Source organism: Neopelma chrysocephalum, unplaced genomic scaffold (assembly GCF_003984885.1).
Source record: "Neopelma chrysocephalum unplaced genomic scaffold, ASM398488v2 Primary Assembly neopelma1_72, whole genome shotgun sequence".
Taxonomy (NCBI): Eukaryota; Metazoa; Chordata; class Aves; order Passeriformes; family Pipridae; genus Neopelma; species Neopelma chrysocephalum.
Window position 1 is genome coordinate 10,309,143 of NW_020897732.1, and position 26,315 is coordinate 10,335,457.

General features: G+C 46.7%; 2 protein-coding genes across 2 annotated transcripts in view; both read left to right on the plus strand.

The window, feature by feature from the left end:
- RHEB (Ras homolog, mTORC1 binding) overlaps positions 1–4,661 on the plus strand; it is a 39,724-nt gene extending 35,063 nt beyond the window's left edge. The window contains exon 8 of the mRNA XM_027686882.1: positions 3,629–4,661. Coding sequence (XP_027542683.1) covers positions 3,629–3,721 — 93 coding nt within the window. The 3' untranslated portion in view covers positions 3,722–4,661. The remainder of the gene's footprint in view (positions 1–3,628) is intronic.
- Positions 4,662–10,495: 5,834 nt separating this feature from the next.
- CRYGN (crystallin gamma N) lies at positions 10,496–20,201 on the plus strand. Its single transcript, XM_027686881.1, has 6 exons — positions 10,496–10,711; positions 11,312–11,313; positions 11,958–12,030; positions 12,389–12,637; positions 14,424–14,569; positions 19,999–20,201. The coding sequence occupies exons 1-6, from the start codon at positions 10,616–10,618 to the stop codon at positions 20,132–20,134; spliced, it is 702 nt and encodes a 233-aa protein (XP_027542682.1). The 5' UTR covers positions 10,496–10,615; the 3' UTR covers positions 20,135–20,201.
- The last annotated feature ends 6,114 nt before the right edge of the window (positions 20,202–26,315 follow it).

A 26,315-nucleotide genomic window follows, 5' to 3' on the forward strand; every position in this document is an offset into this window, starting at 1 on the left:
TTTTCCTCCAAATCTTAATTTGGCAGAGTAAAACCAGCTGATCTATAGATCTCTTTCAAGACAGAGTATCTTCTTTACTCTGAAACTGTCTCTGGTTTGGGGGGGAAGAGGTTTTGTTTTGACCTTGATAACAACCTGTGCTATCATTTTCCTGGTACTAAGTGTTCACCTTGCATAAGTCAGCATTCCTGGAAAAAGAAATCTGTTCGTATTTTTGCTTTGAAGTTTATCCAGATAATCACCTGTACTGGCTTGGTACAGCAAGTGTAGCTTGACTATTGACATTAATTCTATACTCCTTCCAACAGTGCTTTGGCTTCGGTTTGCTTAATAGAATGCCAGTTTGATGCTTAAAGGGATGAACTGGACTGGATTGGGAATTTAGAACTTCAACAGAGAGTTCAAAGCTTCCTGAGTGGGGGGACATCTGTTAATTCTCTCAGAAACTGAGCCATCTCTGTGTGGTGGATGTGGAGCAGAGAAATGACAGTGTCTGGTGTGCTGGTCTGAGATTGGCTGGGTCTGTGATGTTCTTCACAGCTGTGAGGAGAGAAGGTCTTTCTGCCACAGGGGTTAGACTCCATCAGCTGTGTGGTCTGTCCTTTGCAAAGAACTGCTGAAACCAGAGGTGTTCCCTATAACAGGATCTGATGGGAAAGGCTCATTTCTCCCTCTTCTACCTTCCCACTTTGCCCTCCTGCCCCCTCCCCCCCAAAAAAAAGTTCTTTTTGGAGCATCTACGAGAGTCCAAGGAGCTTGGCCTAGCAATGTTGGGCAGTTAAAATAGCTCTGTAGATTAACTTAAGCAAACTATACCTATTCTGCCAGGAGTTAGCAAAAGATAACACATTCCATGTTATCTACTCCATGACTTGGAGTAGATGGAAAGTGAGACAGGTAAAGATCAAAGCTGTGGTGATGATAAATGGCAGTGGCTGGCCACAGTCCTCAAGGTCAGATACATCTCCTCCAGACATGGGTGACCTGGTAGGACTTTGGGAGGGGCCTCCATATCACCAGCACATCAGTCATCAGGGGAAATCCCTGGGCTTTGGGAAGGCAATTCTGAGACTTCATGGAAAAGACCTCTGAAATTACTGCTGGGCTATTATTGTAATGTCTTCTCAAGCTGCTTAGTTATTACCAGACATGCTGAACTGCTCTGGATAAGTTCAGGAACTTCAGGCCTTTCTTGTAGAATTCCCTACTTAGTTTCACCTAGGCCATGGTAGAGTGCTTCATCTTAATCCCAGTACAATAAAGTAGTAACTGTTTGAAATACAACCAGAATCCAAATTGGTCTTAAACCCAGTTGAAGGTGGGAGACAACTTTTACTGGAAGAATTTAGGGAGTAACAAGTAACCAAATTATGTTCATCCAGCAAGGAAGTAGCAAAAAATGTACTTTTTACCAAAATGGAGCTCTCTTAAAAACCAGTTACTTGGTTGTTGCTTATTTTTCGAGGGCAACTTCATCTCTGAGCTCAGAAGATGCAGTGCTCAGTAAATGCTTCAGAGTAGTTTGGGATCCCGGGGTTTGACATGTTTGGACTGTGTTTGGACTGGCAAAGGATGGAGGAAAAACTCTCTCTTCCTTTGCCTAAGTATTGTTCAAATTCCTTTGCCCAGTTCTGTGCCAGGATAAACCAGTAGTATGAGCAGTTGAGAGTTTCCTCTTTGAAATAATAAAACAGTTGCCAAAGGATGACTCTGGCAGCTGTGGGCTGGATTTGGGTGCTTGCACCTTCCTGCTGGCTCCTGGCAGCACATTCCTGACTCCCTGCTCGTGCAGAGAATTCCACATCCCGAGCTGTCTGTCCTGCTCCCACTGAGGGGCACATCTGCAGCAGCAGCTGAGTCTCTGCTGTCTCCTGCACGGTGCTGAGCTCCCCGGGCAGCAGGTGTTGCCTAGGCTGACATGGATTTTGTTTCCTCAGGGGGAGAAAGGTAGAAGGAAGCCAGATGGCTTTCTGTGGGCTAGGTGTGACCCACATTCCATAATTGGAACATATGGAGGCAGATGCATATAAAGTCTGGCTGTGTTCTTTATTCCTTGTCACAAAACACAGCTTCCTGTGTTGTTTAAGGGCTCGGTCTAAAATTCATCAGCAGATCTGAGCTGGATTACGAATTCCGAAGCCTTAACTGTGGGACAGCGATTAAACCTTCCCAGTGAATATGTATCTTCTGTGAAATGAATTAACAAACCCCGTGAACTCCTACATCCTAGTGCTTCAAACAGCACGTCTTTGACAGGGAATGTGCAGCTTCTTGGTTGACAGAGTAAGTTGTGGAGGTTTTTCAATGGGTGCTGTGAAACGTGGGCATGAAGAACTTGTGCACTGAAATGAAACGATTGAAAATTTCGCCTCCAAGGAAACAGTGGTGCAGTATATTTGTAAATCAGTGTATCACCAAGTTTTGATTAAGGGAAACTCTTCATTAGTGGAACCAGTTTGATAGCAACTGCAGTGCATGGTTCTTCTAGAGTCTAATTTGCCCAGGAAATGTTGTATCATTACTGAACTAATGAGCCACTTCTGTCAGGTTCTGTTGGGATGGCAGGAAGCTGCATTATATGGAGGAATACTCTATTTCCAGCTGGTGAAGTATTTTAAATAGTTCCAGAGATCGTACTGTGCACAAACAGTATAAATATGGGAAACTTTAACATTCAGTCTAATCTTGTTAAGTTTGTTGTGGGGATTCAGTCAATGGGATTAATTTGGAAGTGATCCAGTTGAGAATTATGTCTTGTGGAGGTGGAAAAACATGTGTTAGATCAGAATACATAGTCATAAATCACCGGGTGCTCTTCAGCCTGCTGATTAAAACCAACAAAACCCCCTTTTTATCCTCTTTCATACTGCAACTGCTTTTATATAATGAATATATTTTCCTATGTTTGGAATTCCTGAAATGGGTGACTGGAGGTTAGATCAAATGGCACGTCTGAGATGATCAGGAGAACGTTTCCAAGTCAAAGATTCACACACTGAAGCACTAATTGTACAGTGCAGGCTGTTTAAAATATAAACCCCCTTTCTCTCAGAAGGGCTTAATCAAAGGATATTGCTTAATATTTGTGTTTTCCCCTTATGTTCCTGCACCATGTCTAATACTGATCTTACCTATAGGGAAGATGAGAAAATCAAGAATATTAAAAAATAACCCTCATTCTAGGCTGTGCAAAGTCAGTGTTGAGAGCTGAAAAATCTACTGCCTTCTGTAATTACTCAGTATCTTAAAGATTACTGAGAGGAAATGAATTGGCTTATTCTCCGGAGCAGCACAGCATCAAGATCTTCTGTGCTCTCAGTCATTCAGTGCAAGCTCACTATGCAAAATAAAGTGAATTACAGTTATTAGCTCTGTTGTGAGTCTGGCTCACTTTGTACCTGCCCTCCCTGCTGTGACAGAAACTGGTTGAGGATTGCTGTGGAACAGGGGTTTACACTTTCCTTTGGAATGGAAATTACCGTATTTTCCCTCTCTGCTTTCGGACTGAGCATTGGATGTGCATTTATCTGCTGATGTAGCCAGTAAAACTGCTAACATATTTTTAATTATTTTTTCAGTAAGCAGGCAGTTTCTCCTTCCCTCCTAATGGTGTGCTCTCTCTTTGCAGACTGCCGTTGATGTTTTTAAGAGGATAATTTTGGAGGCAGAAAAAATCGATGGGGCAGCTTCACAAGGGAAGTCTTCATGCTCAGTAATGTAATTCCACTGCAGAACCTGAAAACACTGGGAATACATTCTACCTGAAGAAGCAAAACTGCCCATTATCTTTAAAGATAAACTATGCTTCTTTTTTTTTTTTAATTTTATTTTTTTTTCTTCTGTTAACCTGAAAGATAAACAGTTGGTTTGGAGCCTTTCCCTTCAGATTATGTTAAACTCTGACTCCTGTGCAAATGGCTTCACTTCCATTTTCAAATTTTAAGCAATCATATTTTCAATTTATATATTGTATTTCTTAATATTATGACCAAGAATTTTACTGGCATTAATTTTTCAGTGTAGTTTGTTGGTTAGAATAATCATCAAAATGATGCATATTGTTACACTACTATTAACTAGGCTTGGATATCAGTGTTTCTTTGTGTTAAATGTATACTTGTAAATAAAATAGCTGCAAACCTTAAATGTTCTGTTTATAATTTTTCGTTGATTACTCCATATCAACTTTTTTTTTTTAAATTTTATTTTATTTTTTTTCTTTGTGAAAAATGTTCACCTGCTGACCTTAAGAGGAGGCGTGAGATCCTTGGAGCCAATGGATTGTTTGACTATTGCTTGGGAAGTTGTTTGCGAGTGATCCCAAACATTTTTTGCTACTGGAACTCCAGGCTGGCCAAGGAGCTCAGCTTTGCTTTGTGTCCGTTCACGGGAAGGAGAGACGAGTGACAGCTTTTTTTTTTTGGAAGGGGTTTCAGTCAGACAAACCTGCTCTGTGTTTTTCCTCTGTACCTGTTGAGTGGAGGGTGCGCGGGTGTCCCGAGGAAGGGGCCGGCGGACCCCGTGCTGTGGACTGTTCACCTGGACTTGTAACTGGGAACGCTGTCAGGATGGAGTGGATTTATCCAGGTCACAAGCGTAGACTTGTTAAGAGAACAAAAAAAATGTCATTTAAAATAAATTGCACGTCCTGAACAAACCGATGTGGGCTGTTTGTCGTGCGTTTCTCTGCTTCTGCATCTGCGTGGCACTGGTGGAGGTGAGCGGTCTCCTGGCACCTGGCACAGCCCTGTGCAGCTTTCCCTGACCAGCTCCTTGGCTTTCGGACTAGAGGCTTAAAAAAGCCTTGATCTCTCAAGTCTGGAAACAAAGTACTTCAACTATATATTTAAAAAATGTGCGGTTGAGCTACTTGGTATTGAAAAGCAAAACAAACCCCAAAACAGTAAAAACAAACAAGGCTGGTCTGGGGAACAGCTAATTAAATGAAGTGTTTCTCATCCATTTTTGTGTCCATTTGAAAACTTAATTTCTGGCAGGAGAAAAATGGAGGGGAAACTTGCAATGTTTTTGCAAGTAGAGTTAGCTGTTGCATTCTGGTCTGTCCTAAAAGATGCAAGTTCAGCATCTTGTTTCTTTATTTTCTTTGTGCAGTTGTTTCCTCATTAAATAGAAAATGGTCTAAACCTCTCAATTAGCAGCATATGCAGTAAAACTTGGTATTTTCTTTGGTTATCATGAGATTAACTGGCTTCCTGTTGAAAAAAAAAAAAGTTGCTCTTTTTATCTCCATTCAGGATATTTCCCAAAGTTTCTGAAAACTCCTGTTACATGCATTTTCATACCCTGTGCCAAGTGCAGGTTCAGTAGCTGGATGATTGTCACACATGATGCATTGCTGGAGTTCAACAACGTCAGAGTGCTCATTCAGGGAAACCAGTCCATGCCTTGATTTTGGATCCAGACTGGGCTGGGGCCGTTTTCTTCACAAGAACCTGCAGCACTGGAAGAAAGGTCATTTGGCTGATGGTGAAGCCACTGGGGAGGCAGGAATGATGTGTGGAGCACAGAGCAGTGTGTGTCTGTGTCTGTGGGGTGTTACCCTTCACTGCCTGATCACTGTGGGGTGATGGATGACTTGTTGCATGACCAGAGCCTGTGGCGTCACATCACGGACACAATGTCATGTGGTCTGGATCACAGGGTGGAAGTTCTGGAATGACACAAACCTCAGTGACCACATTTACTAAATTTTTTTGTAAAACACTGGCTGCATGGGTACTGCTGCACTGGGGCATGAGGTATGCCAGCTGCTAAGACTTGAAGGCGGATGGATGAGGACGTATGCAGCTTGATAGTCCTGGGATAACCGAGGTCCTGCCTTCCAGGGTGAGGCTTTTCAGAAGGGCTTAAAGGCAAGTGCAGGTTCTCTGGATGATTTGCAATGGGAGCCTCAAGAGTTGGAAAGGACTTTACAAGGGCGTGTAGTGATGGGACTAGGGGGAATGGCTTCAAACTGAGAGTAGGTTTAGAATAACTGTTAGAAGAAATTCTTTACTGTGGGGGCAGTGAGATACTGGCACAGGTTGCCCAGAGAAGTTGTGGATGCTTCATCCCTGTAAAATGTTCAAAGCCAGGTTGGATGAAGCTCCTGAGCAACCTGGTCTAGAGGAAGGTGTCCCTGCCTATGGCAGGGAGGTTGGAACTGGATGACCTTTTGGGTCCCTTCCAACCCAAACGATTCATGTACTTGGCACTGAGAGGGAAGTACTTCCATTGCATTTTCCATAATAGCTGAAGAATTGAATTCATCCACATAGGTTGTTCCCTTCCTCCTGTTGCTGGTTCATCCAGTAAAAAATGTGAATTATTCCACTTGTCCAAGTCTTTCTCTGCTAATAAGATCTAAAGACCAGCCATGTGCAATAGTCTTGCAGTTCTGCTGAAACGTGTAGTGAAGTGTGGTCAGTGAACTACTCATCCTTTGCTGTACAGAGATTTCAGCTGGCTTCTTTGGATGGCACCTTCCAGCAGCTGGAGTCTGAGGGAGGCTGGGGCAGCCTCCTGCTTCCTTACACTGAGCTGGCACGAGTTGGGTTCTTCACTGTGAGAGCCCTGGGGTGAGGTGCTGGGAAGTCTTGGAAGCCCTGTTGAGTACAGAAGCAAGAAATTGCTATCCAGCAAACTGCTGCTTGCCTGGAGTTGACAAATTCATGCAGCCCTGCCTGGCAGCTGCCTTGATCCTTTGGAGGTTTCTGGAGGATTGTGATAAATGGTGCACAGATGAAAAGGTAAGTCACAGAGGAGATAAGTTCTCTGGTCGAGGCTTTAGAAAAAAAATTTATATACACTGAATAGGGCCCAGCCTTATTCTTAAGGGATAATCCCTGGCAAAGGTGAAAGTGCAAAGATCCTTCTGCTGTTGAGGAAACAAGCAAAATTTTTTTGCTGTGGGTGACCAAGCACTGTCCATTAGTCTCCCACCTTGGAGATACTCAGAAGTTGCCTGGACATGGTCCTGAACAAACAGCTCTAGGTGGCCCTGCTTGGGCAGGGGGTTGGACAAGGTGACCTCCAGAGGTCCCTGCAGACCTCAACCACTCTCTGATTATGTGAAGATTTAACTACTGTAAGTCAAGTTAAATTCTCATTGACTTGTGTGATTTAAAATGTGCTGGTCTGGAAATGACTTGTGCCTTGTTTGTGCTCCTGTCCATCTCCTTGCTCTGCTGTGTGAATAATCCTGGATCCCCGAGCCTGAGCTGCCCATCTCCCGGCCTGCCGTGCATGGAATGCTGAGGACAAGGAAAGCAGTGGGGCAGGTGAGCTCAGCAAGGGGAGGATGGACTGCAGACACAAAGTGGATACATGAGCTTCCTTTTTCCTGTTGTTTCTGTGCATAGTGAGTTTTGTCAGTGCCTGGTTAACTCCACGATGGGGAAGGCTCGGGGGCAGTTCTGCTGTGGGTCTGTGGAGTCTTCTGCACAGTGCTGCTTTCAGCTTCTGTAAAGGGTTGGTGAGAGCACACTGGAGAAGAAAAGAACTGGAAAAGTGTTTTTACTGCTCCCACATGTCTGCAGTAGCTGTACTGCAGTATGTGGACCAGGGCAGAGCAGCATGGGCTGAAATCACTCTGCTGAGCAAGTTCTCTCAGCACAGGAGGCAGCAGTGAAGGCTTCAGCCTTTCTCTATTCTGATTTCTTTGAATGGGGAAGTTTCTGTGTCCAGACTTGCACCCTGGCAGTGATCAAGGACAACTTTTGTAGTCGCCCATGTCTCTGGCACAGGTGGGCATAGAACACCCAGCTGGGTGTACCCCAACCTGCAGCTCTTCCCTTCGAAGTGCAAGATGGGCAGCAGCCTGAAACAAGAAGGGCAGCCTTTGGCATGGTGCATGTTTTTGTGTTTTCACCTTCTTCAAAAAGAAATGTATAGTCCTACACCTTTGTTGCTGAAGAATTGGTGCTGCTGCAGATGTCACAGGCTGCTGTGCCAGCACGGCGCAGGTGGTGATGATGTGCCCGGGCTTGCTGGGCTTTACCCTGCTAATTAGCACTGCTGAGCCAGAGCCTCTCCAGAAGGAGAAATCAACAGGTTCTGATTAGTCCTTATGTAATCAGGACTGCTCATCTTCAGAGCATTTCGCTAATACTGACTCATCTTCACAGCCTCAGATAATAAGGTCAAAATTGCTCCTCTCAGACACCTGGGGAGGGGGGGCGAGAACCTTTGCACAGATCCTTCAACTCGTTACTGACATGTGGAAATGTGGCTGAGCTAGTCTGGGTGATGGGTGTCCTCAGCATTCAGCTTTTCCTTAGGTGTCCTGTTTCCCTACTGGAACTTTTCCTTCTTGAAATACAGTGAAAACTGGAAGGATTTCACCCCCCAGGCTTTCTGATGCTTTCCAAAATGAAGTCCAAGTCTCACCTCAGTCAGATGCTGGATTGTGCAATGTCTAAGGCTCTAAAAGCTTTTTTGATTTTTTTCAATATCCATCTCTTTAATTGGCTAAACCTGACCAGCAGGTCCCATCTCCAAGGTGAGAAGTTATTTTCCTAGCGGGAAGCTGGCCAGATCTGAACCATCATTCTGTGACAGGGTTTCCTCAGTCTGGGGAGGTTTTCTGGAGTCTGGACTCCACGTGGGTGACACGAGGTGTTGTGTGGCGTGGGGTGGGTGGGTGGTCAGGGTGTGGGATGGCCACTCTTGGCAGAGATATTGCAGAGACTGTGTCTTAGTGCATCCATGATGAAGACAACGTACTGAACACAAATCCATTGCCTGGCAGCTGATTCCCATTTCTAGCAACAGGTGATTGTATTCAGCCAGTGAGGGGGTGGGTTGAATGTTTTGCAGGATGTTCTGCAGTCAGTGTAACCAGCCTCCCCAGCAGGTCTGGGAGGCAGCACATGGTGTACTGAGGCACTGGGAATGGGTTAATCACCAGCAGAAATCAATACTTTGCCAACTGGTCTGAGGTGGGCTTCATTGAGCAAAGTGGATTTCACATAGACACTCTGCCTTGAGTCATAAGGATGGTTTCTCACTGTGAGATCTGTTGCTGCTCTGAAGAGGCCCACGAGATGTGCTCATTATTCCCAGCAGCAAGCCAAAAAATTTTCTGTGGGAAGGAGCAAGACCCATGGTTGTTCCATATCTAATAAGCTCGAAGTATCTTGTACTGAGGTAGGTGAAGAATCCATGAGCTTTTTTAGGCAAGATGGCATTTTGAAAGCCCTGAGATAAGGATTTTCTGCACTGGGTCTTACACTGCTTTGCAAATACTACAGGCTCCTCCAGAAGCTGAAGGATGGCCCTTCCAGAGGACATGGAGCAACTCATTGGCTGCTGCTCCCTTAATTGTTATTTGTGGGGGGTTGTACCTGCCACAGTGGGTACTTCTGAGCAGAATGCTAATCCTGCTAAGCCTCTGACAAGGAATATTCCTGTTCACATTAGTGAGGTCACTCCCAAAGACTTACCTCCAGGAGTCACACCCTTTCAACCCCCTGGCTCTGGCCTGGAGCAAATTGTCTGCCCCAGCATCATGTGCCTGAAAGGCTGCCAGTGGCCAAAGGCTCCTCAGGCTGCTCTTTCCTCTCTTTCTTTGGCAGCCTTTCCATCTTTGGCAAGGAATTAAGGGGGTTTGTCCAAGAATTACCATTTGCCATTCTTCCATATTCTTTTTTTCCCCATTATTTTCCTTTTTTGTTTAGAGATGTGTCCTTTGTTATTTCATATCTTTAACATGGTTTCTCAAAGAAATGAGAATAAAGTTGTCACATCCTCTTTCCATCTCTCCTAAAATAGCTTTTGAGCCTGTTGGACAACTTCTAACAAATCTGACAGCTGGGCACAAGTCTCAGATTCAACAAGCTCCTGCACATTTAATTAAATCTCACACCTTAGGAGAAACAGGAAAATCCCATCATGAGACAGAGCCAGAGGAAACCAGGCTTTTGTGGTTCCATGAAAAACTCCTCCTGAGGTAATATTTGCTTTCCTGGGTACTTTAGGGCCAGTTTGCCATGGATGCTGTGGCTCTCCCTCTCATGGCCAATGCGAAGAGCACTGGGCTGTTATGACCCCAGTGGATGCAGAGTTGGGTCCCAGTGCCAATGACGGTGCCACCTCGTCCTCCTCATGTTCCCCACTGTGGCTCAGAAGAGGGACACGTCTCCTTCCCTCCCAGGGCACTGAGTGCAAGGCCACAGGGAAGGGCTGGTTTTGGGGAACACCACTAGTGCCCTCCGGCCCTGGCTGCCGCTCTTCCAAGTGGGACTTTCCGTGCACTGTTAATTTTCTCTGCATCACCTGGTGATTAATTTAACACCTTAAAATTAGCACCGGCGCTTCAGTGAGGGTTTGGGTAGGTTGGTTTTGTTTTTTTTTAATTAGATGAGGCTTTTTTCATTCTTTCCTGCAGCCCCTCAGAACATATAAATGCAAGCCGCGTTTCTGCGATGCCGGGGCAGGTTTACCTGCGTCAGCTGAAGAATGTGTTTCTTCTCCCAGCGCAATGTGCCACCTCCCTCTTTCCTCCTCCAGCGCATCCCAGTCAACTGACATCCTCCAGCTCAGCCTACGTGTGCGCACACACGCCATTATTAACTTCTACATCTCAATTGAAAGGGCGGCGTGCGTTTAAGCCCTAATGATGACATCCTTTCTTCAGGAACGGTCTTTAATCTTGAAGCAAAGCGGTGAACCAAGGCAGCAGAGCGGGGTTGCCAGGCGAGGCTGCTGGCACGTATGAGCACTTGGACCTGCCAGGAAATGAGGGTTTAGGGTTCGGATTTGAAGCGCGTGCCTGATGGTCCAGGATAAGGGGGGAGGTGATGAGGGCCCAGTGGGTGAGGAAGAGGAGGATTTGATGAGCAGGAGCTGTGTGTGAAGTCTCTTCCAGAGCTATTAAATAGCATAAGAGACAAATCTTTTAAGACCTGGTACATCTCTGAATGCTGGTCCATGGGCAACCCCAATGCACTTGCCTTTACCTCTTTGTAGCCTGGCTCGTTAATATAAAATTATGAGGTTTATGGGCTGGGTGTTTCCTTTGCTTATTAATTTGTCCTGAGAATAAGACAATTAAAATCTCTGGATGTTCTTATAACATAGACAAGGACTTTATGGTCCCATATAGCTGCAATATAAGTCACTTTGTTTCAGTAACTTTATGGTCAAAAAGTCCCTCTAATCCTGATTTACAGCTGTGAGTCAGGGCTTCAGTGCTGGAAGATCAAAACATTCCCAAAAATGATGTTTGTGAATAACATCAGTGGGTTTGTGAGCCCAACATTTGTGCTTTGGAGGAAATCAGGTCCTTGGCTTTCAGAGATGCCATTTAAAGATGTTTGAATGAGAAATCATTGGTTTGATGGATGGAGTGCAGTGTGCATTGGTGAGGAGTCTTCCAAGGATGCCTGCTCTTGGCTGCCACCCTGTAATAGGTGGGAAGAAGCTGGAAAAAAGCAGCAGCCTGATAGTAAAAGGCAGCAAACCTAACACAGAGGAATTATGCACCATTCTTAGAGAGGTGCTGCAGTTTCCTTACTTACTTGTTGTCTGCTCTAAGAAAAAGTAAAAAAGGGAGGGGAAAAAAAACGAACCAACCAAAAAAAAAAAAAAAAAGAAGTCCTCCAAAAAGGAACGGTAAATGTGCACTGCTAATCGACCAAAGCCCTGCCAAGCAAATCTTTTGTCAGATCATCTGCCCAAAATCAAAACCCCGGACTCAGCAGGCCCCGTCACCGGCGGTTCTGCCTACGAAGCAGGAAAGCGCAAAGCCCCCGGTTCCCGCAGCTTTGTTAAAAAGCCCTCGCGACACCAGCCCCGGCCCGGCCCCCCCCCGCCGGCCCCTATATAGTGGGGTGTCCAATGTCCTGTCCATCCCGCTTTTGGTCTGGCTCCCGCTCTTGGTCTTGGATAACAGCCAGCAGAAAATGTCCCAATACTCAGGAAAAGTAAGTAACGACCCAACCGCTTCCCTTTTTCAGCCTGGGGCCGGAGAGCCCGAGCGCCCTCCGGGTTGGAGGCCCTGATGAGGATAAGGGACCCGGCACGCGCGACGTGAGTGATGATACTGGGAGCAAATTCGGGAGCAGGGATGGGGAGGGGTGCGGCAGAAGGAGCTGCGTTTCGGGAGCCAAGTTTCCTGTTTAAACATTCCTGCTGGAAATATGTGTGACAGAGCACGAGGCGGCGAGAAGCGTCGTAAACGCGGGATGCGCTGCGTTCCCAGAAAAACAAACGCGGTTCTTAGGAAAAAATGCCAGTGATGTCGTGCTCCTTGTGCTGGAAAGCAGCTAAAATAAAACCCAAACCACCCTGAAATGATGCAGCTGCAAGAGATTCCCATCTGCTCGGAATGGAGCTCCGGCCGTGCCGCTGCTCCTCACCACGGGCCCGTTCTCCTCCCTTCCCCCAGATCACTTTCTACGAAGGCAAATGCTTCACGGGCAGGAAGCTGGACGTCTGCGGCAGCTGCAACAGCTTCCAGGAGCAAGGTTTCCTCAACCGGGTCAACTCCATCTGCGTCCATAGCGGAGCTTGGGTCTGCTTCGACCACCCCGACTTCCGAGGGCAGCAGTACATCCTGGAGCATGGAGAGTATCCCGATTTCTATCGCTGGAATGGACGCAGCGACCACCTGGGCTCCTGCCGGCCCGTCGGGATGGTGAGTTGGAAGCTGCTGGCGGCGTTTGGCTCTCCCGGCCGGAGCACCGTTGGGTTTTATTTCTCCTGGTCACGGGAGCCCCGTGAACAAGCGTCATGAAAACCTGTGTTCTTTAGAAATAGTGTGTCCCGTTGGGAAGGAAATGGTTTCCTAGGGAAGGTTTGTCCCATCTTGGAGCGCTCTGCAAAGGCCACAAAGCCAAGACACGGGTGCCCCTGTCCCCAGACAGGAGGAAAGTACTTCTTCCTCCCACAGTGAAGCGCAGTGCCTTTAATGGGATGAGATATTCCCGTGGTTTTCCAGATGAGATGGCAAGGTCCTGCTAGTACGAAGTGCTTTCCCTTTTCAATGCAAGCTGCTACAAAATATGCACCAGGGAATCCAGTAGGAGATTCATTGCCCAAGGCAAGTTTGAGCTGTGGCAGCCTGGGCTCCCCACGGATGCAGAGGGGGAGTGGGCAGCCTGAGGGCTTTCTCTCTGAACTGGACCTATAGGGCAGCTGGGCTGATCCTAGCAAATTCTAGCTGAATTCTCTGCTGTTGCAAACCCCACCCCAGTAATCCTAAAGTAAACCATTATTTTCCCCTCCCATAATGAAGCTTTTAAAAGCACAGTCGAGAGGAAAGTTTAATTGGGAAGATTAAAAGGTGACAAAGAAAAATGAATCTGGGTTGGGTCTTTCCATTGACTGTCCTATCACTGAAGACCCCCAGGGCAATGATGAGCCTACTTGGAGCTGGTGAGGTTTCCCACTGGCCCCGAAGCTGCTTTTCACACAACAGTGGGTCTGTTTCAGCTCTGTAACCTCATTCCCAAAGCACCTCCATGGTCCATACATGGAGGGGTGCTCTGCCCCAGGCCCGGGACTCTGGCCAGCACAAGGATGTGCTCCTCCTTCCCTGGCCCAAGGTTTTCCCTGTAAGATGCCAGCAAGTGCTTTGAGGCATTTCTGCAGCACAGATTCCCGGAGGAATGTTTGCTCAGGCACGGTATCCACTTGGCTGCTGCCGGTGGCTGCCTGCTGTGGAGTTTGGCATCGCAGCCCGGCCTTCTTGTGCGATGACGTTGTTTATTTGAAAAATGCATTTAGGTATTCTTTGAATTTGGCTTAAAAATATCTTTTCAGCTCAGCCTGTCCCACATAGCTCTGCCGCAGGCTGCAGAGATCTCCCCAGAGTAATTTGTGTTGTGTCACCGTCAAGGGCTCACGCAGCAACAACGATGCTGGGAAAGTTTCCTTTTCTTCTCCCTGTTTTCGTTTTCCTAAAAGAAAGGCACAACATCTCCCATCAGGAACAGCAGTTACACATGGAACTGGAGGCAACACAAATTAGTTTAGGGGAATAGTCCAGCATCTTTGTACACTCTGGATATGTATCTTTTTTTTCTGTGTGGGCGCACAGAGAGTCGGAGCTGCAGCTGATGCTGTATTTGGGATGGAGGGTTTGTGGGGTAGGGGGGTGGATCTGCATGTGGAAGAGGGGCTACATGTGCCTGAGCATATGCACCCCATGAGCGATGTGTTTGCAGGTGTCCACGGCAGCTGCAGGAAGGTGCAGCGGGGTGCAGGGGAGAGGGATTTTTGGCAGCTTTCCTGGTTGGTGTGCTGGGAGGCAGCACGAGTTTGTGCGTGCTCTGTGCATGCTGGCACCAGTGGTCTTGGACTGCTCTTCACATTCTCCTTCCAAAGCACCCTTCCATCTTCATCTTTGTCTTATAAAAGCCGGAGAAATAAATCGTTGCTTTTTTTTGTGTTACTGTTGACTCGAATCCCTTTGTCCCCAGCACGGCGAGCATTACAGGATCGAGATATTCGAGGGGAGCCATTTTAGGGGTCCCAGCCTGGAGCTGACAGAAGATTGCTCCTTCCTGCAGGGACAAGGCTGGGACAAGACCTGCATCAATGCCCTCAAAGTGTACGGCGACGGCGCGTAAGTAATTGCTCGTGTCCTGGCCCGCAGCCCTGCCGTGCTCCCTGCCCCGCACACCCTGTGCCCAGCACTCCAGGGAGTGAAGGGGCTTGGAGAAAGCCTAAAAGTGGGCATTAAGGTGAATTTTGGGGCCCGACCACTGAGAGCTGCTTCAAAGAGTGGCAGCTAAACACAAGCTACGAGAGTTTCAAGGCATCGTTTTACAGTGTATGGAACAAGACATCTAAAAGAAGCTTGATCCTTTTTCCTTTTCCTTTTCCTTTTCCTTTTCCTTTTCCTTTTCCTTTTCCTTTTCCTTTCCTTCCTCTCTCCCTTTTCCCCTTCTTCCCTCATGCCTTCCTAACATTTTTGATCATGTTTCCAAATACCACTTTGAAAGCTGTGCAGAGGCTTTTGGGGAGGGTGGATGTGTGGCTCGGTTGGTGCATCAAGGCTTTTGTCTTGCAAGTGGCTTCAACGCCAGAAACCTGGATGGCACAAGTGAGGCTTAAAATTAAATCCTGCTTCTGAAGGACAGAGGCAACTGCAGTGGTGATGCCCAGACACCCCATGGGGGTCTTGGTCACCCTTGGTGCCTCATGAACTCACTTTGCAGATGAGTTACTGATGCTCAGCCCCATCCTCCTGCCTCTACAGATGCCCCTAAAAGCCTCAGAAGTATGTCAGATTTGCCTTTTCCTTGTTGTTTTGGTGGAAATTTGTGTATTCTCTATGGTGTTTGTCTTTTTTAATGTCTTTTTTCTCTCGTTGTCCGATGGGTTGTTATCTGTCTGTCTCCCTTTTCCTCTGTCTGACAATTGCATTTTTACTGCAAGTGTGCTGGGAGCTGGGGAATGCCACAACATGCTCCCAGAGCCAGGCAGAGGGTGGCTGGAGGGAAGCACGGGGCAGAGGGGAGCCTTTACAGAGGAGGGAACACGTATACATTGTTCTTCACCTGTCCTGGACTGGATATTGTGCAGCTCACCAGCCTCCAGCGTGGAATGCTGGACTCTTTCTGTTCATTTTTCCTCCAGAATAGTTGTTGCCATCCAGTCTTGTGACACCCTGACAGTGAGTGTCCTGCAAGACCCTTTTTCTGATACAACCAAGACCTCTCCTCTTCCAAAAATCCAGGCTTATGATTAGGCAGTGGCACTTCATTAAAACTAAGGAGCAGAGCTACCCACTCCCAATGGGAAGAAATGGCTGGAGCCCACTGGGGACCCTGTTAGAGCTGAGCATTTGAGTACCAACACTATAAAGCCAAGAGGGAGCCCGTGAGTACTCTGGCAAGAGCTTTAGGGACAATTTACTGCTCAGGTCCTTGTGGCAGAGCCTGGAGCTTGAGAAATTGGAAAGCTGCCCAGAAACTTTCAAGCACTTAAATTTTTCAGATTGATTTTCCCCTTCCCCTACAAAATACATCGGGAGCACAAAGCTTGCTCTCCCTCGCGTGGGATCCTGGACTGTTTGTGTTAACATGTTACATGACTTCTCAAGGTCTTTGAGTAGTGATAAAAAATTGGAAAAAAGAAAAGCACTGAAAGGAGCATGGTGAGGAAACTCACTGAGGTTTGTAGTATTACATTCAGATCCCAGGAAGACAGTCGATGGAAATGCTTGGAAAGATCTGTAAAGTCAATTAAAAGGTAGGACAGTGCAGAGGGACCTGCTGTCCCCAGGCTGCAGAAGGAAAGGATAAGATACCACAGTAGAGAGATGAGACCAGGGAGGAGAAAGGGACCCCACAGCACCACTTTTTCTCCTTTGGATGAACCAAATAAGCCCAGGTGACTCCAGAGGTGCTGCAGGTGTAGGTGATGCTGGGCACAGCCTGGCAAAGCTCTCCCAGGACCCATCCTCTACCGTTTGTGGAGCAGAGGACAGGGGTCAGTGGAGACGAAGGGAGTTTCAGCCACAGTCTCAATCCGTGATTTTCACCCTCAATTCCCACAACGTGACATCTGTTGGATACAGAAATATTTGCTTCCTTTTCAAAATCCATGGATGGTGTCACGTGCTGATAAAAAGTTGCTGCCTGTGCTTGTGGAGGCGGCCGTGCCTGAGGGAAGTGATGATGGATCATCTGGAAACATGGGAATGGAGACAAACGTCTGCCTTTGGCATGGTGCGTGGTGGGGCCGAGGGTGTCCAGCACCTTCCCTGCTGCCCTTCTGGGGCTGGCAACTGTTACCCCACACAGCCAGAAAGGGTGATGATAAAGCTGTTAAAACCATGCTGGAAATGAGATTGCTATTTTGGAGCAGTTTCGAGGTGTTGCCGCCTCCTCGGAAGCTGTTGCAGGTTGAGTGGAGAGTGGCTTTGCCCTTCCCACGGGCAGAGCCAGCTCCAGTATCACATATGGTATCATCTGATTTTAGATGAAGACGTGTTCATCTCGTCCTCCTTTGTGCCTCAGCCACTCCACAGAGGACTGCTTAGAAACAACAGCTTAAAAAAGATAAATTTGTTTTGCGGCCCAGGAGAGAATCCCCCAAAAAGAGCTTTTCTACACCACAGTGACACAACTTGCAGGAAGCAAACCAACCATTTATTCTGCTGAAGCATTTAGGAGTGTTTGGTAGTTGTTCTGCAGGTTGTGAAATGTCAACCAGAACAGGTACCCAAATGCTGCTGCCCAATGAACATCACATATTTCTCAGCAGAGGCGATACCTGCCTGTGGCACTGCTTGAATCCTACATGGAGAATGAGGGACTTCCAGCCCCACTGAAAGGCTCCTGCTTGGTTCAGGTTGATGCTGCAGCATTCCCCTCCTCGTTTTTCAGTGTGAGCAGCCAGTTTTGGCTTATAGGGTTTGAGCTGGTTCCATGCGTGTTTCATTCCCATGTCCTCTGGGTTTGTGTGCTAATGAAACACAGCACCAAGATGTTTGAGGGCTGTGTGCTATGTGCCTGGATCAGCTCTCCCATGCTGGGCTTGAGAACAGGATCATCCTTTTTTTTGTTTGTTTTCTGGACTCCTGACTGACTTGATTTCCTCTCTCGCTGATGGTCTCAGAGAACATAAATTTTAGGCAATAAAGGAATAGCTAAGTAAGCCATACAATCCTTCACTCATCACCTTGCACTGCCAATACACTTCATTCCCATCTTTCTGCTATTCCTTCTATTCCTCTTTTTTTTTTTTTGGCAGCCTTTCCCTAACCAAAGGGACAAGCCAGTGGGTTCTTGTCACCACAACAGGTCACTCAGTGCGCTTCCATCTACCCCAAGGCCTGTCCCATTCCCTCCATGTGATTGTACAGACACATCAACCATGTGTCTGGAGAGAAACGCATAAATCTTGGGCAAGACAGTGCCTATGAGGGGTTACTCTTCCCCCTGCTCTATTCCCCAGGGTCCACGTGCTGTTGAAAGTTGTTCTAGAGCAGAGAAAAGCTGGAAGAACCACCATGTCCCAGTGGGTCAGCAGTGCCCCGTGGACATCCCTGTTCTACCACCTTGCAGTACCTCCAATAGCATTAGCAGTGATTGAAACATGCAGAAAACAGGATTGGGAGCTCTTTCCAGGAGTGCATGAGGGAGGGACAGTGAGCTGATGGCCAAAGAGGTCCACAATTGTCTGAATATATGGAGAATTGTGTGTAAGATGAAGGTATGGGGTAGAAAACGAAGAAAGCCATAGGTGCCTTAGGAACAATGCTGGGGTGTATCTAGAGGAGGAGGATAATTTTATAAATTGTTCTTAATTAAGCTGAGGAGCTGAGGACACTCTCTGCCAGTGCACATCGGGATATGTGATGGGGGTACATGGCTTCAGGGCAACCTGCCACTACACTCATGTGAGCACCAGGCAGCCTTCTCCATGTGCTGCAAAGTGAACTTCAGAGGAAAAGTCTGAGGATGGCTTTGTAATTCCAGTTCAGATACAAACTGGCTGCAAAAAGTGCTGAAGAATGCTTCCTTGTTTGTGAGAAGCCCGTTGCAGCAATGGTGCAGGCACAGGCTGGGGCAGGAGAGGGGCACCAGGCAGGTCATAGTGGTGCACAGGCAGCTGGGAAAAGGGACCAGCACAGTCCCACCTCGTGTCCTCTCAGAAACACAAAACAAATCCAAATATGTCAGGGAATCTGTAAGCTGGCTTGATTAAATACCCTAAATTTTCTTTTCTTTTTTTTTTTTAAATAATGCCCATGGGTGGCTGGTTTTATAAACAACTTTTTCCCCCAAGCCTCCAGCTTTTTTGCTCTGGCTCAGACTGGTCTGAGTTCACCAGCTGTTGTCTGACCCTGGAGGCCCAGCAGTCTTTGACCCATCCAGTATTTGGAGGAGTTTCTCCCTGGAAATCCCACATACAGGAGGTCCCAACCCCAAGGTCCCCGCTGAGTTCCTGGCAAGACAGACCACAGAAACCAAATGACTTGGAGGATTGCATTTCTGCTCTGCTGTCATAGCTGAGCCAATAGATGGGACAAGCAGCACAGATCCTTATAAAATCCTTAAAAACACTGGTAAGAGAGGAAAGAAGCAGAGATGAGCAGCTCAGCAATGACACAGTGGAAAAACTGTCTGTATGACTGTAAAACTGTCAGAGCAATGGCAAAACTTGGTTTAAGCAGCAAGGGAGATTTCAATAGAGGACAGAGGTGACGCTCGTGGCCACTTTAATATCATGACAAATGTGACTAAAGGGGGGTGAAGGGAGAGGAAAACAGCAAAATTATTCCTCTTGGCCACTAGAATTGCTCCTGACTTGAAGACCTTCAAATGCTGAAAGACATGCCATGAGCCATCCCAACAGGGAACGATGTAGCCAAGCCAGGTGAAGAAGTCAGGCCAGCCAAAGTCATCAAGGTTATTGAGTGTTTTATCTATTTGACTGCATTCCAAGGGAAAGTTTTGGTTAAGTCTGGATGCAGAGATGAAGATAACCAAGCCAAGTCCTGCTCTCTGTTGGAAAGCATCAAAGAGGCAATTAAGAATTACTAACAAAGAGAGAAATTACTAAATATGGTCCCCATCATAGCTAATGAGTCAGTTCAAAGAGGCAGAACATCCATCAAGTGTTGCACATTTCTCCTTACTGTCCAAAACAGGGTTATCCAGGGGTTGAGGGGACTCATGTCCTTCTTCAGCACTATCAAAGGCTATTAAATTGTTTCTGTTGCACATGGTGAAGCTCAAAGAGATCCATTCCTAGAGTGATGTGAAGAGGGGAGCCTCTGGTCCCAGGCTCCATCACTGGTGTAATCCAGTACAAGGTCCAGTCTGGCTGGGGGTAATTGCCAGGCTACACTGAGGGAAACGGGGAAGCACCTGCATTTACCTCCACTGGGAGCATTTCCGTGCACAGGATGGGACTGGGACTTGGGCACCATCAGACCCCTGTAGTTTGTGGTGCTGCAGTGCCTAAATGCAGCCACTCCACGTGGGCACTTGCCATGACCACGGTGTTGGGACTGAGTGACCCTCCCTCTCTGCTCAGGTGGGTGCTGTACGAGGAGCCCAACTACCGCGGCCGCATGTACGTGGTGGAGCGCGGCGAGTTCAGCAACTTCAACGCGTGGCAGGCGCGCAGTGCCAGCGTCCAGTCCATCAGAAGGGTCGTCAACTACTTCTAGCTGAGCTTCCACCCCACCAGCATTGCCATCCCTCTCACTGGCCTGTGGAATAAATTGTTAAACACCAGCTTTCGGCTCTAAGTGCCTTTTTTTTTTGCCCGTAACTAACGTGAGTTCAAGAGAGAATAGACTTGCAACCTTTCTAACCTTGATTTACACGCTATGGATTTGCTTTTTTTTTTACTCTGCAGTAAAAAAAGGACTCGAGAGTGGTATGGGGAGGACTTGGGAGTGGTGGGCCAGAACTGGTGGTGACAAGCAGATCTGGGATCTTGTCTCCCTCTGCGGTTTTGTGGTCTGACACATGTTCCCTCTGCCCTGACCACCATGTGATGGACCCAGCTGACTCCTGGTGCCTGGAGGGGGTCACGTTGGTGCACACAAGTGTTGGGAGCGCAGGCGCGCGGCCGTCGGAGGCCATGTGAGGACACGTGAGGATCACGGCAGGATCCGAGAGACTCGTGGGGTCTGTCTGAGTGTGACATGCTGGTCTCGATGCAAAGGTGACAGAAATCATTCATACTGACCTTAGATCAGTACACATTAAAAAATATATTAAAAAACCCCAACCCTGAAGGCACAAAACCTGAGCAACCTTTTTTGCTCCCTGATTCATAAGCCTTTCACGTGATAATGACATTTTGAGGGATCAGCAGCAAAGAAAAGCAGCCACAGCACTGCTGCTTATTGTGCAACCCTCTTCCCATCTTTCTGCCCCTTCAGTGCTCCCGGTTCATCCCAGTTGTTTCAGTGGCCCTGAACCCCTTTCAATGGTTGGCAACTGGGGTGGGAACTGCTCTGCCCCTTCAGCTGTGGACCATCCAAGCCTGGTTGCTTCCCCTTGCAATGCAGCCCCCAGAATTGCAGTATCCTCCTTTCTGTAAAATCCTAAGCTGTGTTCAGCCTTAGCTAAGAGTTTTCCTGGCTATTTCAGAAAGGGGTAATTTTATTCCTTTCACTCCGTTACTCTATTAGCTGTTAAGGCTTGGCTGTCTGATGGATCCTGACAGGCACGGGCATGGTGCCGGCAGAGCTGCAAAGCTCTGTGTTAATCCAGTGGGAAGGCTGCTGATCTAACCCCAGACCCAGCCCTTGGAGGGATGTGAGTGAGGCTGACAGGTCCCCAGCACACTGGAGGAGCACGAGGCGCCTGTGCCTCCAGGGCTGCTCTGCTCTGTGGGCGTGCAGTGGGAATCTGCCCTTTGCTGAGCGATGGGGAGGAGCAGGGGCTGTGCTCTGGGCCAGGGCAGGGGGCTGGTTGGTCCCATACTGCATCCCAGTAGGATCTGGCTGCCATTTGATCAATTCACAATCATCCACCTTGTCGTTCATCTTTCCAGTTAGAGGTTCTTGGCTCCCTGTTGCTCTCTACCAGTAGCAGGACTGGGGCAACTGGTAAGAACAGGGCCTGTGTGAGAAAGATGAGATGTGCTTTTCCCATGATGAAGTGGTACCATTGCTAGAGCTCCACTGATTGAGATTTGTCCCAGATGCACATATGCTGTATATGTATTATGGAGGGTCTGAAAATACGAACAAATTTCTATCTTGTGAATGTAACAACAGTTTGGGTGATGTTTGCCTTAGCAGTGATACAGGCAATCATGTCCTCTTGTAGACAGGCTGTGGTCTGGATGTTACCCTCTATGCAAACCATTGCAGAGGCACTATAATCACACCAGCTCAGCTCTGGACTTCAATGGCCTTGGCCTGGGTGGCTTGTGGTGACGTGGTCCACTGGAGCTGTAAAAATATTTAATATCTTTAATGGGTTGCAAGGTATTTCTGTGTCAGAGAAGGCAGGGAAATGATTCATTCATTGAGTGGGATGCACAAATGCACAACTTGTGCATCAACTCTCGCGTATTTCATTTTCTTTTAATTAAATGCAGCTTACGAAAGATTTTAGGAGTCCTTCCAGGATTAGCGTTGCTCTTGCCTCATGAAGGCTCTAATCGGCTCCTGAGCTCAATGCACTCTATTAAAAGTTAATATTCAGTCATATGCAGTGCTCTTTGTTGTGACCTTCTGGCCATTAATCTGTTAAAAAACCCCAAATGTGGTCCCACAGAAGGATAGGCACTGAATTGTGACGAGCTTTAAAGGGGGCTTTTCGTTCATTTGAAGCATGTTAAATGTCACGGTGCAGCACGAAGGATAAAGGAACAAAGGCTTTAAAATATACCGTAACTGGAGTCCCATGTGCTCCAAGTATTTAGAGGACAAAAGAAAAGAAAATAGAGAACAGCCATGTGCCCATGTTCCCCTGGGAACAGCAGCATAAGCCCAGAAACCCCCACACCTTGGTTTCTCGACGCTTGGTGCATCCAGCCTGAGGAGTGACTGTCCCACTACTGCTGGGGTCAGATACCACAGATATCCTGCTCTTTGGTTTCCAGTGTTCAGTGGCTCAACTTCCCTCCATGCAGACCAGCACTGGAGGGACCCACTGACATCCCTTCCTGTCCTTGATGGGATGCGTGGGACTGTGCACGTACACACAGACACACGGGCTGGCTCCGACATCCAGCTACTGGGTGCAAGCCCACTTCATCTGCACACTTCAAACTAATTGTTTGTTTATATGTTCTGGTAGATTAATATTTGCCATTTAAATTGTGGAAGTACTTAGGATCCCAGTCCCGGGGTGAGCTGTGCTGTGTGCTGGGAGTTAAAGCACAAAAAAGGCAGTCTGGTTAATCTGTGCTGTTGTGTCTAAGCCTGTTTGTAACCAGCGAGAGTTTAGCCTCCTATAGCACATTTTACACATGTCTGTAATATGCCTACAGAGTAAATACTCGTCATTTATTAACATCTGATATCCCGTTTATGAACACACTTTCAATGCAAAGAGCTGGTCTCATGTGAAGGCTATTTAAAAAAATCCTCTGTATGCTGAAGTCTAATCTTACTAAAAATTGGCAGCGAGGAATTGAATTCCATCTATTTTTTTCCTGATTTGAAACCTAAGTAGGGTGGCCATGGGCCTAATCCAAACACTGATGCTGCAGGAACATGCATTGCGTTGGCAGTGGGGGGACGTGGCTCTCGTTCTCTTCCTTTTCCCTCCCCCTCCTTGCTAAATCTGCACTTGTTTAAAGGACAGAACGTACAGATCCCATATGTTTGCTAGTGGTTAGGGTGTTTCTTTTTTTTTTTTTTAAAAAAAGAAGATTATTGACATTGCTGTAGTATGAAATGGTATGATTTGTGAGTTTATAGCGTATGAAATATAAATGACAAAAGTGCCAGCTCGATGTGAAGTGGATGTGAGATTGTGCAGCAGAGATTTGAGCTTCACATCACTAAACTGTGTATGGCTGAATGAGTTCAGCTACGTGCACCGAGGAGGCAAGAAATGGATTAAGTAAATTGGAAACTATTCCACAAAATGCCAAAGATAAAACAAAGATTCAACATGAACAAAAGGGACAAGTTATTAATTACCAGAGAGAGAACTAAATGAAATCAGATCCATCTGGAAAACCAGGAAAACCCTAATAATCAGCATTACTGTGCTTGGCCAGGCTGCTGCAGTGTAATATTCAGAATAACTTTGAATTACATCTGGCCCCAAAGCAAATAGCTCCTGCCAGAATGCCTGCATACATGAATGTCCTTTCTTTGTAGCTGGATAATGTGCAAATTTGATGGAATATCTCTTTCAAATGAATCCTTGGAAGATTTTTGAGCAACTGCAGTGCTTTTGCATGGCTATATTACCTGGTACACGTACGTATAGTGAAGGTAAGGAGGAAACTGCCTACTGATCCTCTGCTGGCATGTGTGATATTGTCACAGCTCAAATGTATCTCTATTAACTGCTTTCACAGGTGAAAGGGCTGCACAGCCACCTCCTTTCCCTGCGGAATTCAAGAGGTGTTATCCTGCTATTGAGCTGCCCCACGCTCACACATTCCTGTGATTTCTTCTCTCCTCCTCCAGAGACACCTCTCTGGACCTGGTGAAAATGAATCCACTCCTCGGTGTCTGCTAGAGCTGTTTTATTACTTCCTTAAGTAGAAAGTCTGGCTCAACAGTGACCTCTTTGACTGATTGCAGAAAGGAGATGAAGAACTTGAAAAGGTCTCTCTGAACTCTGGCAGCAGAAGGAGAGCCCTGGTCACTCTTAAAGCATAAGTAATGACAGGGTAAAAATGTTGAGAGGACACATCTCAGTGAATGAGCACTGGAACAGGTTGCCCAGAGAGGTTGTGGAGTCTCCTTCCCTGGAGATATTCAGAAGCCGTTTAGACACAGTCCTGAGTAATGTTCTCAGGGGGACCCTGCTTGAGCTGGGAGGTTGGACCAGATGACTTCCAGTGATTCCTTCCAACCTTACCCATTCTGTGATTCTGTGATACTCTGGGAGCATTGACATATACCCTGGCTCCCATGCTTTGCCTAATTTACTTGTCACTTTCTTTTCCCTGTTGTATTGAAGTCAAAGGAAAATTGGGTGAAAACAAGTTTGACCTTGAAATTTTTATTATCCATGGGCTCAAACTCTTGTCCAGGAGTAAATCTGATATAGCTAACAAGTCCTGAATCAGATAATATCTGCATAATGTAGTCAGCATCATCAACATTGCAAACGGTGATTTGTTTTGGTTTGTCATTTTATATAATCTGGTTTATTGGCGAGGTGAAATTCAGTTAAATGAACTTGCAGTGGTTGGGACTCATAGCTAAGTGTCCTCTTGTTCCAAGAGTCACCTTTCAGTAGCAGAGGAGGTGCAATAACATCCCACACAGCATGAGCTGTTCCCGTATTTACTGGTGATGGAAAGCAAACACAGAGTGGAAAAGGACAGAAATAAAATGTGTATTAATTTTCCATGGAGCAACAGAAGCACTGAAGAAAGAGCAAGTGGCTGCACCATGTTTTTCATGGACTGCTGACCATCTTCACATGGTTCAGGATAAGTCAGTTTGTAATCAAGTCAAGCTGTCCTGCTTTAAGCATATGAACATATGGAGGAATGTACCAGTGTATTCAGTCAAATTGTGCGTGAAGTAAACATGAAATCATATTGAAATTGTTAATGCAAATTCCTTCTTTGAGAATGATGATCTCTAGTGGATTATGGTAAATCCACATGTCCTCTAGGCATTCACACCTGCACTCACACAGTCCAAAAAGCACGGAATGCTCCCTCTCAGTCAGAACGCTTTCGTGTGCTCCTGCAAGGATACTCCAGCGTCTGGGACAGTGAAGGATCAGTCCCTGCTATTTCATGGGAAAAAATGCAATTTTAAAAATATTTGTTTAGTTCATTGCAGCAGTTCTGGTATGTCACCACTCAGTTTGTTTAGCCTGATATAAACTAAGGCAGCCCTTTTCTCATGTGAGTATTTCGTGGTGGTTACCAGCGTTGCTCATCAACGGGGTAAGAGAGCAGGGCAGCTCCTTCCCTGCAAGACACCACACCAGGCAAGGCAACCCACTCATGGTCAGCACAGGTTTATTCATGTTTTGGAAGAAGGTGCTTTCAAGGTTTGACGTTGCTGCCCCGTGATGATGGTGAATGATCCTGACTCACGGACAGGCAAGACTCTGTGGTTTCAGCTGACCTTCCCCATTTTTTGTGCTGTTGGAGGAGAAACAGTAAAGAGTGTCCATAGGATGGATGTCTTCCTTGCATACTTTACTGAAGGTGGCCAACACTAAAATCAGTCTCTTGCCTGTACAGGAACCAGTGATATAAAAGCCACAAGGTACCAGCACATAACTGAGACTGCTCCGACACCACAACATGCCTAATACTATAAGGTCTCTTTAGTTCTGCAGGGTAGGCTGTACATAAATCCTGCTCTTAAATCAAGTTTTCAAGAAGACAAAGCACAGTGTGGGCCACTCCACACGCAGAGCCGACCTGCTAAACTCTGTGAGTGCAGCAGCTGCTCCAGTAATGTGAGTGGGAATCAAAACTGCTGAGATTTGCAAAACTTTATGTGGTTGTCTTTGGTTTTCTTGGCTGGTAATGGAAGAAGAAAACAATAGCATTTGAGTCATCTGAACCAATAATAATAGTAATAATAATAATAATACAAATACAATTTCAAAGGTTTTATTTTGTATGTGTCCTGCTATTATTGACTTGCCCTCTGAAATGATTTTTCTGAAAATAATAGAGCTTCTTTTTTCACTGGGGGTTGGGGCCAGATTCATTTGCCATTT

What these genes read in the sequence shown, in the direction of transcription:
- CRYGN (XM_027686881.1), top strand. Translation starts at nt 10,616, where the DNA reads ATGATGACATCCTTTCTTCAGGAACGGTCTTTAATCTTGAAGCAAAGC. An exon ending in AGGGACCCGGCACGCGCGAC is followed by an intron (nt 12,031 to 12,388) that starts GTGAGTGATGAT and finishes CCCTTCCCCCAG; the next exon opens with ATCACTTTCTACGAAGGCAA. An exon ending in AAAGTGTACGGCGACGGCGC is followed by an intron (nt 14,570 to 19,998) that starts GTAAGTAATTGC and finishes CTCTCTGCTCAG; the next exon opens with GTGGGTGCTGTACGAGGAGC.